At 36.5% G+C, this 14,305-nt stretch overlaps 1 protein-coding gene across 1 annotated transcript in view; it reads right to left on the bottom strand.

Moving 5' to 3' along the window:
• The window catches only part of WDR49 (WD repeat domain 49), a 133,211-nt gene that overhangs the window by 82,085 nt on the left and 36,821 nt on the right, over nt 1-14,305 (bottom strand). The window contains exons 6-7 of the mRNA XM_029940784.1: nt 13,945-14,112; nt 12,085-12,233 (exon numbers count right to left, since the gene is read on the bottom strand). Of these exons, the coding sequence (XP_029796644.1) occupies nt 12,085-12,233; nt 13,945-14,112 (317 nt within the window). The remainder of the gene's footprint in view (nt 1-12,084; nt 12,234-13,944; nt 14,113-14,305) is intronic.

Below are 14,305 nucleotides of genomic sequence, written 5' to 3'. Positions count from 1 at the left end.
AGATGAGCGATAACCTCTAGTCTATGATAGGTTAGTTCCTGCTATTAGCAATCAAAACTAGAAATATGTGTTCATCAAAATGTGTATATTCCTTGCTTATTCTTAAAATAAATTTTTATTGTTCTGGTTTCTCTTTTTCCTCTGAAGATCCCTTCACTCTCTTAATTAGTGATCCCTTCTCACTTTGAGTCCCTTCCATCTTTAATTCTCTAATTTTTCTCTTTGCTGAGAATCAAAGCAACAATACTGATATATTACTATCATTGCACAGAACAGTGTTCTAGTATTCTCCTAGAAATCACGTCATATGCCATGTTTTCCAGTTCTTTCTATACTACCACATTCTATACACAAGTGGTTCTTAAGTACCTTAGAAATGACCTATTTGGACCCTTCTGCCAGGTGTATTAAATCAGAATCTCTGAGGATGGGGCTCAGGCATGTGGGTTTTGTTTTGTTTTGTTTTAACTTCCCAAGCATTTCCTTTGCATTCTACCTTGACTTCTCTACATGGTTTTAAGGTCAATGCCAATACCCTTGAACAAGAACTCTTTCTCTCAGCTTAGTCAGTAATATTATGTGACTTGGCTTTAAACCAGAAAACTATATTCTCCTTCTTTCCTAATCAATCTTTATGCTTATAATCATGAAAATATCTCACATTAATTCAGTTTTACTAATCATGTTCTTTGACAAAATGTCACCTAAATATCTAGTTAGTATTTGAGAACCCTGGGTTCTTCTCTTTTACATTGAAGCTGACTTCTGGGATAGAATTAGGCTACAGTGCAAAAAGATATATATTTATTATCAATTTTCATTCCAGATTTCCTAGAGAGGTTTTCTTGACTCTTAGTAGGAAAAATAGATGAAATTAACAAACACCTAAGCTTAAAATTACAGTCGAACAAATTGATACTTTTTTTATTTTCTGTTTTCCACAAATTTTCATTTAAACTGCACATTCTGTTTTTATCATGATGGCTAAGAACGTGCAATGTCTGTCCAAACTCAGCCTTCCCAAGTCTAGTTCTTTTTTTTTCTTTTTAATGTTTTTATTTATTTTTGAGAGAGAGAGAGAGAGAGAGAGAGAGAGAGAGAGACAGCATGAGCAGGGGAGGGTTAGAGAGAGAAGGAGTCACCGGATCTGAAGACAGCCTCCAGGCTCTGAGCTAGCGGTCAGCACAGAGACTGACACGGGGCTCGAACCCACGAACCGCGAGATCATGACCTGAGCCGAAGCCAGATGCTTAACCTACAGAGCCACCCAGGTGCCCCCCACAAGTCTAGTTCTTGAAATGGCATGTTTGGGGGCTTTCTCTTTCATCTCCATATTTATATTAGGAGGAATAAGTACCCAAGCGTATGATCTAATAGCAAGACAAAATTTAGCCTTTTACATAATGATGAAAACATTTTTCCGCTTAATCTTTACCTTGTTTCAACTGTTGGCCCTTTAATAATGCAGGATTATAGAAGCAAAGGCTTTGTTATTCACATGCATTAGAACAAGAAATCAGTGGGCTGAGAGCAGATGCCCAGATCCTCATTTTAATACTACTCAGATTTTTCAGCTTACATATGCCATTTTACATTTTCATTTCCTCACCTTTCTCCTAAAGGGGCCCCTGCCAGCTCTGAAATTCTGCCAATTCTGTCTAGAATGTACTGAGGTTGCTCAACCTATTATCTGTAGATTCCAAAACAACAACAGTTCAAACAAATTTAGGAGGGTACACTCTGAAGACTGACTAAAGAAATGTAGGACACCACCATATTTTCAGTCTAATTTTGCTGAAGAATTGTTTTCCTGCTTCCTGCAAGCGACAGAATTCATTTCACATAGACATAGTAAAACTGTGCTAAACAGATAAGAAAATAAATAACTAAAACTGTTTTTTTGTCCTCTAACTAATTGTAAATGGGTAACTTCATGGATGGGTGGGTGCATGAATAGACGTACGGACAGAAAGGGAATCTGTTTTCAGTGCACTTTTTAAAATCAAATCACTATTATTTACATATTGGCAACATTTCCAAGTTTTTCTTTTAATTTTTTTTACATGTATTCATTTTTGAGAGACAAATGCAAGTGGGGGAGGGGCAGAGAGAGAGGGAGACATAGAATCCAAAGCAGGCTCCAGGCTCTGAGCTGTCAGCACAGAGCCCGACATGGGGCTTCAACTCACGGACTGTGAGATCAGGACCTGAGCCCAAGTCAGACGCTTAACTGACTGAGCCACCCAGGCATCCCTACAAGTCTAATTCAAAGTAGGAGACAAAAGAGGCTCATAGTTCCCTAATAATAATATAAAAGTGAGGGAAAAGTAGAAAACAGACTCAGATGACTATCTAAGTGAGATCTGTTTGGCTTCATCAAACATTTGCTACTAACTCCTGCTGTCCTGTAGGGGGAAGATATAAAATGAAATAAGGAAAAGGGAAAGAGAATATATATCACGAGGGGATTTTGAGGGCAGCAGCACAGCAGCCCAGCTCTCTGGGGTGATCCACGAAAATGGATAACCTACTTACAGATGATGACGTAACAGGACCTGATGGAATGGGGTCTCCTAACTACTCCTTTATGCCTTAACAAACCTATTTATTTATAATTTAAGCCTTTGGAAAATCCATGAAAGCATCATCAGTGAACCCTTAAAGGCAATTTTGTTTGACATAATACATGCAAGCAAAAGTATTCGACTTTATGTTTTATCATAAAGTCACAAAACAGAGCTTCCTTTACGAAATATTTTTACCAGTTTTTTTTTTTTCCTGCAGGACTGAAGTTAACCCTAAAATATTGGCTGGAAATTAAAATCTTCTCTTGAGCTACCCATCTTTAAATTGTTACCATAACCATTATCTTCTCTTTTTTTCCCAAAAAATATGAGAGAAGATCTCTGTTAAGTGTCGGTTTGTGTATTATATCACTGAACTTGAAAAAGTCAAAACCTTTCTAACACTGTGACTTATTCTGCAAAAATCTCATTGATGTCCCAGATCAGCCTTAATAAATTTAAATTCAAGTTTAACAAACTTAACTAAACCAACATTCTATATCAGGTGCTTTCCTTTTTCAGAACAAAAGTGTATTTGGCCTGCATCACTGCTGGTAACTTGGGGATTTTTCAGTTGCCTAATGGGAGGATGAATAGATCCAACAAGCACATCTCTAAGACAAAGTAAACTATGACTTTATTGTGAAATTCTCATAGATGGAAAATTAAATTGAATATTTATTCTCACCATTTTATTTTACAAGAAGCTTACCACTTATTTTTATACCATGTAGTTCAATTGCTTGTTCAGTAAAAATAAAGAAACCTATCATTTAAAAAAATTTATTTGGGGAATTGAAAAAAAACTCAATTAACTGATATTTTTGCTATTACCATTACTTACATAACACTGAAAACATTACAGAATTTTCCTGTCTTCAAATTTTTTTTTCTAATTTAGCTTTTCAAAGATCACTATTCCTATTTTATTTTACAAAGTAAACCTCACACTTTAAGTTTCATTCTTTCTTCTTCCCTTCCTCCTTCCCTCCCTCCTTCCTTTCTTTCTTCCTTCCTTCCTTTCTACTCTCTTGAGATTTATACTAATCACATCTTTGAAGGAAACAAATAAAAACCGGCTAGAACCAGGGAACGCTGTTTCACATATCATTACAGTCCAGGTTTTTGTAGGAGGCCTTTCTACTTCAAAGGAGCACAATTCTGAAGAAAATACAATTTCTGCTGTCTTGCTGCGTTTTCAGGGAGTGGAAACAGTCTCCACAGATCCAAAAGAAAAAAGAGGGAAAAAGTAACAAACTTAACACGGAAAAGCTCCTACAACCAGGAGCCTAAGCCTCAGACCATCCGCAAGGTGCAGGCACTGAGGCAAGACTGTTCAATTACACTGGACAAGAGAAAAGAAGAAAGCAGTTGCCATGGGCAGCGTCTTTCCTCATTTCCACCTTCAGAAACAAATAGAAATTTCTGCAGGAAAGCATCTCCAATTTAGTTCCTCAGAATGCCTAGAGTTTGGCAACAGTGAAAAATGAGGTAACCATAAAAGATAACAAAACATAACAAAGAAACAAGTCACCATGAGAAAGAATCACCAGAATGGCAAATACCAGATTTAGATCTCTCAGAACTCCAGATACTGGAATTGCTAAATCAGGACGTATAATAATTTCACTGAAATTAAAGAGCTAGAAGTCAAAATCCCCAAAATGACTATCCAAAATTACCAGAGTTAAAAAAAAATTGTCGTAGAAGAAAAAAAAAACGACATTAAAATTAAAAATTCAATGAATGGGTTATAGAAAAAGTGGTAACATCTCCATTAGAAACATTCACATTAAGGGCGCCTGGGTGGCTCAGTTGGTTAACTGTTCAACTTCGGCTCAGGTCATGATCTTGTGGTTTGTGAGTTTAAGCTCCGCACTGAGCTCTGTGCTCACAGCTCAGAGCCTGGAGTAACTTTCAGATTCTGCGTCTCCCTCTCTCTCTCTGCCCCTCCCCTACTCATGCTTGCTCGCTCTCTCGCTCTCTCTCTCTCTCTCTCTCTCTCTCTCTCGCTTTCTCTCTCTCTCTCTCAAAAATAAATACACATTAAAGATTTTATTAAAAAAAGAAACATTCACATTAAAGTCAGGAGTATTCCTAAAATATGTAGGAAAAACCAGAACAAGGAATGGGAATAAATTTGTGAATGAAATGTTTCTGAAAGACAGCTAAATGAATGAATAAACAGTGAAATAGAGGCTGTGGTTTCTCAGTACTCTAAAGACATCAAATATTATCATATTCAATGCAGCTTCAACCCAAATATTAGTGTATTTTTTTCATGAAACATGAATATTGATCCTAAAATTTACATGGAGAGATAAAATGCAGAAGATAGTTAAATTTGAAAAAGAGAAAGAAGAAGTGTAAAACGATCTACCAGGTATCAAAACGTACAATAGTGATGCTGGTTAAATGGTATATTATGTAGGAAAAGACAAGTTGACTAATAGGAAGAATAAGGCATCCAGAAAAAAAAGTCATATATATATACATATATATACATATACATACATATATGTATATATATGGTAATTTAAATGATGATAACAATGGCATTTCAAACCAATGAGAGACAAATTATTCAGAAAATAATTTGGATATCCATTTGTAGAAAAAAAAACTTTATATAAACTGCAAAAAATTTTGCAGGTAAATGCAAAATATATTCAACAACAGAAGAACTACTGATAGAAAATAAAGGATATATTTCATATTTTATAAATATGAAGTGTGGAAGATATTCCTAAGGTAGGTACAAACTCTAGAGCCATAAAGAAAACCATTTCTTATATGCTTGAAACAAGTGAAATATTTGCATTATCTGTAATGAAGGATAATCAAAATATTTTTCAAACTACTACAAATCAATAAGAAAAAGACAAGAGTTAGTAAGATAAAGGGCATGATCAGATGCACTCCTCAAAAATAAATAAATAAGTAAAAATAAATCTGAAAAAGAAACTCATCATAGGTTTTTGCCCACCAGATTCACAAAAACAGTGAATACATTAATAGCATCCATTATTGACATGACTGGAGAAACAGGAACATTTACACACATCTGATGAGTATACTGATGAGTACAACATTTCTAGATCTAAATCAGCAATATTTTTAAAAAATTTAATGCTTATTTATTTTTGAGAGAGAGAGAGACAGAGTACAAGCGGGGGAAGGGCAGAGAAAGAAAGGGAGACAGAATCTGAAGCAGCTCCAGGCTCTGAGCTACCAGCACAGAGCCCAATGCGGGGCTCAAATTCAGAATGGTGAGATCATGACCTGAGCCAAAGTTGGATACTTAACTGATAGAGCCACCTAGGCACCCTGAAATCAGAATTATTTAAGGAATATGCATCTCTATTGACCCAAGACCATCCATTCTAGGGACTTATCTGTAGGAACTTATCACAAAGAAATTAACATACAGTGTCTTAAAGTGTGTGTGTGTGTGTGTGTGTGTGTGTGTGTGTGTGTGTGTGAGAGAGAGAGAGAGAGAGAGAGAGGGAGAATTTATAAAGCTTGGGGTGCCTGGATGGCTCGCTCGGTTAAGCGCTCAGGTCATGATCTTGTAATTCATGAATTTAAGCTCCATATCAGGCTGTCAGTGCAGAACCCAGTTTGGATCCTCTGTCCTCTTCTCTCTCTGCCCTTCCCCTGCTCATGCTCCCCCTCTATCTCTCCTGCTCTCTCTCTCTCTCTCTCTCTCTCTCTCAAAAACAAAAAAAATTTTTAAAGATTGATTATAAAAGTAAAAAATTAGAAAATATCTTTTATAATCAACAGGTGCTTGATAATAAAGTTATGACTATCTATTACTATGGATTACTATTGCAGCAGGTAAAAATTTAGGTCTATGTGTAGTCACACAGAAAGATCTCCAGGAGCTATTATTTAAGGAAAACCAAGTTGCATAAAAATATGTCTTGTGTGGTACCATTTATGTAAAAACTAATAATAAATACTACCTTGTATTTGTACTTATACATAGGATAGTGTATAATATAATATAGTATAATATTAATTATATACATGTAATATATAATACAGTTAAACCTTAAACAACATGGGCTTAAACTTTCCAGGTCCACTTCTATGCGATTTTTTACTGTACAATACTGTAAATGTATGTACTCTTCCTTTGTTTCCTTAGCATTGCCTTTTCTCCACTTTACTTTGTTGTAAGAGTACAGTCTAAAATATATAAAATATACAAAATATGTGTTAATCAACTATTTATGTTATCAGTAAGGCTTCTAGTCAACAGTAGTAGTAGGCTATTGGTAGTTAAGTATTTGAGGAGTGAAATGTTATACATGAATTTTTGACTATGTGTGGGGTAGGTGCCCCTAACACTCACACTGTTTAAGGGCCAAATGTATAATAAAAATTATGAGAAAATATACATCAAGAGTTAATAATGGCTATATTTTGGGAAAAATTTGATTTGAAAGGGAAATAAAAGGAATATTCATTTTTTGCACTACATTTTCATTGAGGAGGAAGAGTACACAGAAGGAAAAGGAAGACAAGCAGGTAAGATACAGTCATAACACAAAAGTCTCACTTTGCATTTCCTTACCGACTTTGGGTCTACAGTGTAGAAATCAGGGCCTGAAAAAACTCAGAACCTTAAACAGTCCTAAAATTTTTATGAAATCACAAAAGACCCTAGATAATCAAAGCAATCTTGAAAAAGATAAAGAAGCTGAAGGCACCACAATTCCAAAAGTCAAGGTATATTGTGAAGATGTAGTCATCAAAATAGTATGGTACTGGCACAAGAAATTTCTATTCAGTGGAATAGAAAAACCCAGAAGTGGACCTGACTTCTGGCCAACTATAGGTCCAACTAATCTTTGACAAAGCAGAAAAGGATATCCATTAGAAAAAAGACACTCTCTTCAACAAATGGTATTGGGAGAACTGGACGCCAACAGGCAGAAGAATAAAACTTTATTCTTTATTACACTTTATTACACCATACACAAAAATAAACTCAAAATGGATGAAAGACCTAAATGTGAGACAGGAAACATCAAAGGCCTAGAGGAGAATACAGGCAGTAACCTCCTTGATGTTGGCAAGAGCAACTCCTTAGCAGACACATCTCTGAAGGCAAGGAAAACCAAAGCAAAAATAAGCTATTAGGACTTCATCAAGATAAGGAACAAAGGAAACAGTAAAGGAAACAATCAACAAAACTAAAAGGCAGCCTATGGAATGGGGCAGGATATTTGCAAATGACATATCTGATAAAGGGTTAGTATCAAAACCTATCAAGAATTTATCAAACTTAACACCCCTCCAAAAAAAATCGTTAAGAAATGGGCAGAAGACATGCATGGACGTTTTTCCAAAGAAGACATACAGATAACCAACAGACACATGAAAAGATGCTCAACATCACTCATCATCAGGGAAATACAAATCAAAACCACAATGAGCTACCACCTCACACCTGTCAGAATGGCTAAAAATTACAACACAAGAAACAACCAGTGTTGGTGAGAATGTGGAGAAAGAGAAACCCTCTTATATTATTAGTGGGAATGCGAAGAAAACCAGTGCAGCCACTGTAAAAAACAGTGTGGAATCTCCTCAAAAAGTTAAAAATAGAACTATACTATGAACAGCAATTGCATTAGTATACTAGGTATTTACCCAAAGGATACAAAAATACCGATTTGAAGGGGCACATGCACCGATGTTTATAGCAGCATTATCCGCAATAGCCAAACTGTGGAAAGAGCTAATGTGCCCATCAACTGATGTATGGATAAAGAAGATGTGGTATATAAACACAATGGAATATTACTCAACCATCAAAAAGAATGAAATCTTGCCATTTACAATGATGTGGATAGAGCTGTAGAGTATTATGATAAGCAAAGTAAGTAAGTCAGAGAAAGATAGACACCATAGGATTTCACTCATATGTTGAATTAAAAAAAAAAAAACAGATGAACATAGAGTGAATGGGGAGAAAAAAGAGAGGAAAGCAAGCCATAAGAGACCCTGAAGTATTGAGAAGAAACTGAGGGTTGATAGAGGGGAGGTGGCGGGAGGATAAGCTAAATGGGTGATGGATATTAAGCAGGGCACTTGTTCTGTCGAGCACTGGGTGTTAAACGTATCGAATAACTAAATTCTACTCCTGAAGCCAATATTACACTATATGTAACTAGAATTTAAATAAAATTTTGAAGAAAAAACAAGAAGAAAAATCACAACCTTAAACAAAGGATTAAGTTCCAAAGTGATCTGATTCTGGTGGCCAAATTGGTGAACAGCCTAGAAGAGAAGAGTTAGGAGCAATAGAAGAGCCTATTCAGGCCAGCGGGTGCAATGTTGGCTTTCAGCAGAGAGATCTCCACTAGGCTTTGAAAATCCTTTTACTCCCCTTGGTAATTCCTCCTCCAAACCCCAAGTTACTGACCGCCAGCAGGGTGTTGTCATCAGTGACAGCTTAGGAGTCGAAAGCAAAATGCTTATGGACTATCATGGACTAGCATGATAGCAGATTTACCAAATTCTGTAAAGATAAATTTAATCATCGCTGTAAAATGGTAATAGAGCAGTCTTCAGAAAAACAACAACAACAACAACTTAAATCTCAGATCATCTTTGGAAGAAATTATTTAGATCTAAATTGCTTTGGTCTCAAAGTTTCTAACTCATTGATGAAAATATGATTCATTCAAAGGCTCTTTGAAAAAAAAGATGTTTTCTTTCATTTCTCCTGTTCCTTTGCCCCGGTCCTATAAAACATCCAACAGAATTGTATAGCAATAGAGCAAAGGCTTAACCTGGTAGTAGACAGCCCTGTTGCTTGTTGTGAAGACATAAAGACTAAGATTACTATGCCTTTATCAAAGTGAAATGGATCTAGACTAATGTAAAAGACAGCATGACAAGCTTTATTAGAATGTAATCGTTTAGAAGTCAAAGCGAAAATAGAATGATAAAACAGCTTTGGAAGAGTCTAGGCAGCCTTAACCTTGATGATACCTACAAACAATCAATTCTGACTCTGACATTTTTTATTTGCTTTTAAAGTTGTAAAATTCTTCGTGCACTAAACCTGCAGTGGGTAACACTAAAACTCCTATGATTCTCAAATGATTTCAAGGAGAAACCAGAAACAAGCAGCAGAAAACCAGTAAGGCAGAGACACGCAGGTAGTTATTTTTGAAAAATCAGGTATGATAGAAACACCATGTATTAAGGATGACCTAAAGGGTCTTTCCCACATCTATGTGGAAATCAGTAAATCTTAATCTTTACAACCAAACACAGTATACCTTGTGACACGCAATTACACCTTGGAGAACTTGCAACATGTGTACCCTTCCCCCTTTCTGTATACAATCTTCTCTAAATGGACAAACGTTGGAGCAGTTCTTCAGAACAACCTGAAATACTGTCTCCCAGGCTACAGTCTTCAGTAAGATGAATAAAGGGTTTACTAACTGACTCTAGGATTGGTGCTTTTTCTTTCACTCAACACTTTCATGGAATTCTGTAATGATAAAATCCTTGTTCTTTGTTTTGTATTTATGTTTGATAAAGACTCATTCATTTAAGATTTATTGAGGATTTACTGTGTGTTTGCCAGAATCCAAAAAAAGATATAATAGTCCTTAACCTCATGAATCCCATCGATTAGTTTTGATAGTTACACTATTTTACATGTCCCATTCAGCATGTGTTTAATGTACATTAATATATGCTATGTCCTGGGAAACAGAAAAATGAACTTAATAAATAAGCTTTGCTTTTAAGGACTCAAAATCTAGTAAAAGATATACATATATAACCGTTGAGTATACAAAGCACATTATGTTAAATCCAGTACTGAAAGTTATGTCTGAATGTTCAAAGATCTCAAAAAATAAAACAACGAAATGTGAGAAAGACACCAGAAAGTTTTCAGTCTGAGGTTTTTTTGGTCCTTTAGACTCATAGTAACACGTCTTCCCTTCAAGGTGTCAACAAATAGTGACATAACAAACACGAAATGGTGCCGACCCCTTGATGGATACCAAGTGTACAAGCCGAAGAGGTACCGCCCCTGCTTAAGGAAGCAAACTAACAATTTTGATTCAATATGATACATGTTTCAATGAGAGACCCACCGGTGCAGCTGCAGTGCAGAGGAGGAAACCCCTAAGAGTGCGGGAAAGACACCCGAAAGTCTGAGATTCTGAGGATAAACCAGCACTTGCCAATTGACCGCCAGGGAGAGGGCACTAAAGGAGAAGCAAGAGCACACTGCAGAGCCTGAGGTAGCATGGTGGAAGGGCCAACTGGGATACGGCTGGAGCGGTGAATGAATGAGAGAGAAAAGCGGGAAATAAAGTGCGGCCGACAGACTGGGGGAACGCTTTGTACAAAAGCTTAAGAATTCTGGAGTTGAAATTTAGACGGAGGATTAGATGAAGGCTAAAAAAAGCTTTTTTTTTACAAACAGATTAATTAGCAGGATAAAGGGAGGATTGGAGTCAGACCATCTGGAAGTAGGGAGAAATGTTAGGAAACCTCTGTTATATTTGGGGCAAAAGAGGAGGAGATTTTGAATTAGAGCAGTGGCCGCAGAGAGGGAGAGGTAAGGATGATAAACATATTTTGATGGTAGAATCAACCAGAATAGGGAGAAGATTGACACCGTAGGTAATATAGCAAAATAAGCAAGTTAGGCAAGATTTGTGGGTGGGAAGAGGCTAAGGAGTTGAATGAAGATGAGTTCTATTTAAGTTTTACATATACACATATCACTTTAGAATAAAATAAAAAGTCAGATTCAGGGAAAGTCTCAGTGTCTTGAAATCTAGCACATGTTAACTAGATCTATAAATTAGGCATTATGTAAAATGAAAGTTTTACAGAAAAACAAATGACAAGATTATTAGAGATTAAGAAATTTTCCTAAGGGGATATGGGTAGTAAATAACATGGTCAGGATTCAGCCTGGACTGCCTGGTTCTGGTACCATGTTTTTGTCCAACATTTAAAAAATATCCCATCAACATCACCAAATAGAAATGGACTGATTTACACAATTGAAATGAGCTTGACAGTCTTCAGGTTAACTTAAATTTCTAATTTACCTAGTTTCTTCCATATAAAAAAATAACTAATTAGCTCTGCCTATTCCACATCTTACAATTACCAAGCAACATTTCCTTCTCTCCATTTGTGTTTTTCTATTGCATTAATCAGAACTTTGGAAACTCTCCAGATGTGAGCTCTTGAGAGTGCAGTCACAAAGATTAAATCCATGAGTATATCATCTAAAAAAGTTTTTCTTTTTTTAAAGAAATACTTTGTCTAGTTGCCCAGGACTATGCTTAGGTTACCATAAATATCTTTTCCTAATTAAGATTTCCAAAGATAGAGTAGTTAGCCAGTATATTTAAAAAATCCACACCCTCCCTCAGGGGAATTCAGAACCAAGTATAGATTTAGAGAGGAACCGAGGAGGCAGAAGTAAATAAATTAAATGTACAATATTGCTTACTTTATCTTTGGAGAAGCTGAAAAGCTGTTTTCTTGTGGCAAGGAATTGGACAGCTATCACGCTTGCTGAGTGACCCCAAAGAATACCAACTGGCTTAGAGACAACATAGGGGTTCCAAAGGCAAACTTTATTGTTGATGCCAGCAGTTGCTAAGCAGAATTAGAAAGCAAAAAAAAAAAAAAAAAAAAAAAAAAAAAAAAAAAAAAAAAGTGCTCTTAGTACATGAATCACCCGTAACATTTTTGTTTTGAAATGAGTGTATCTAGCACAGCTGTAGGTTGTTCAATGCTTTCCGAGCACGAATGCACCCTGCCTCAAAGAAAGGAAGAGCCTGACAGGGCCTGGGTTCTATTACTGGAAACGGTTGAAATGGAGGGGGAAGTGGGGAACGAGTATTCATGGGGTGACAGGACAATAAAGTCCCGTTTCGGAGGCAGCCGACGGCCCAACCAGGAGGCCACAAATTCCTGGTTCTCTGTCCTGACGCTTTCCTTCTCCTGCTCGCACAGCCCAGGAATATTGACCAATTTATAGTTAGTTATCCCAGGAGTGAGAAACAACTAAACCAATATTTAAAGTTTTCAAATTAATGAAAAAGTATATGGAAACAAATTATTTCCACTGTCATATAAACAGTTGAGTATTTACAAGCACACAAACAGCAGAATTATATTTCTGACCTGCTCCATTGAGAGAATAAGGTATTTTTGAACACAAATTGGTGTTATTCAGGGAGCACATCAAGAGCGTGTGGAACAGTGGTTTTTTTAGGTTTGTGGAAACTCAGAGACCTCTGCTTTGTTTTTCTCTTGTTTAGGGCCCACTGTAGAGCTGAACTTATTCACCCCTCTCTTTCCAGCACTGTGCCAGGTACAAAGTAATGACCAGTGTAAAGGGTCAATAATCCATCAACGAATCAATGAAATGGTTGATATTTGAGTCCTTCCAAACGCAACCCAGCCTTCTCTAATAGATCTACAATTCTCTTTGAAAGGTGAATATTGGCATATTCCCGAGTTCCTATTCAAGGTATCTTTTACTATGATTGTCAGCCATGATTATTAGGGATTTTAGAGATTCAGCCTCCTAGCTGACACCAATACCTTTTATGTGAGTGATAATTATTAAATGAGGGTTATTCATATGACCCATACTGAAGGCCATGTATGTTCATTCTCCACAATTACCCTATTAAGTTTTAGTGCCTGACTTTTTCATAGTGTTTGAACTAATGTATATACTATATCAAATGACCAGCTTTCAAAATGTCATGTACTTTACTTACATCATTGGTGCCCGAAAACTTTATAACTTCTTTCCTCAGCTACAATATCCTCTTTCATATCAAAAAAAGAACTCTCATTTTAAACTAAAACTAGGATAATCTGAAAGTTTTCAAAAAGCAACGTGGGTTGCATTCTGAACAGGGCAAGCGTTCTACGTTCTACGGTTCTGGCGTGTAAGTGTCGTGGCTGCAGCAGCAGAAGCAGTGGCGGCAGTAGCAACAGCAGCCACAGGGGGTTGAGCATTTGGTGGTGTTAGAAAGACGGCCGAATAGCAGACCTGGCACAGAAAACTGTCTTCTTTCTCTATATCATCTTACATCCCCCACAAATTCTAATAAAAACACTAATTAAAGCATGAGGGCACTTTCTCATATTTTCACCCCGATGTAGTTCATACATGCATGCCGCACATCATAATGCATCATTATCAGACATTCTCAGGCAATAAAATGTGAGCTGTTCAAGTTGGTCTCTCTGGCAATAAAGCAAGAAGGTGGAGAGGCTCGGTGCATACGAATAAACATCCCCGACTATTTATGAGGCCCTCATCGTTACCATGATTTATTTTACATACCAATTAAATTGAGCCGAGAGTGGTAATCAAAAGCATGAATGCCCTCGGCAACATTGAAGGATGTCATTTTAAGAGGCGTTTTTGATTTTTCTCTCCAAGCCACCACCACAGTGTTTGTATTGCTGGTTGTACTGGAAATGAGAGCATCTAAAGATGCATTGTAAGTAACTGATTTAAAAAAAGAGAGAGAGATGGATATTTAGTTGGTTTCTTACAAAACAGGAGCAAAATTAAACTGTTTTAATAATACTAAAGTCAAAACTTAAACCCAGATTATGATGACACAACCCAGTACATAGAAAATACCTCATTAGATACCACCTCACAACGGTCAGAGTGGCTAAAATGAACAAATCAGGAG

The sequence above is a fragment of the Suricata suricatta genome, chromosome 5 (assembly GCF_006229205.1).
Source record: "Suricata suricatta isolate VVHF042 chromosome 5, meerkat_22Aug2017_6uvM2_HiC, whole genome shotgun sequence".
NCBI classification, from domain to species: domain Eukaryota; kingdom Metazoa; phylum Chordata; class Mammalia; order Carnivora; family Herpestidae; genus Suricata; species Suricata suricatta.
Note: the sequence above shows the minus strand (reverse complement) of the source record. Positions and strands in the feature narration are given on the sequence as shown.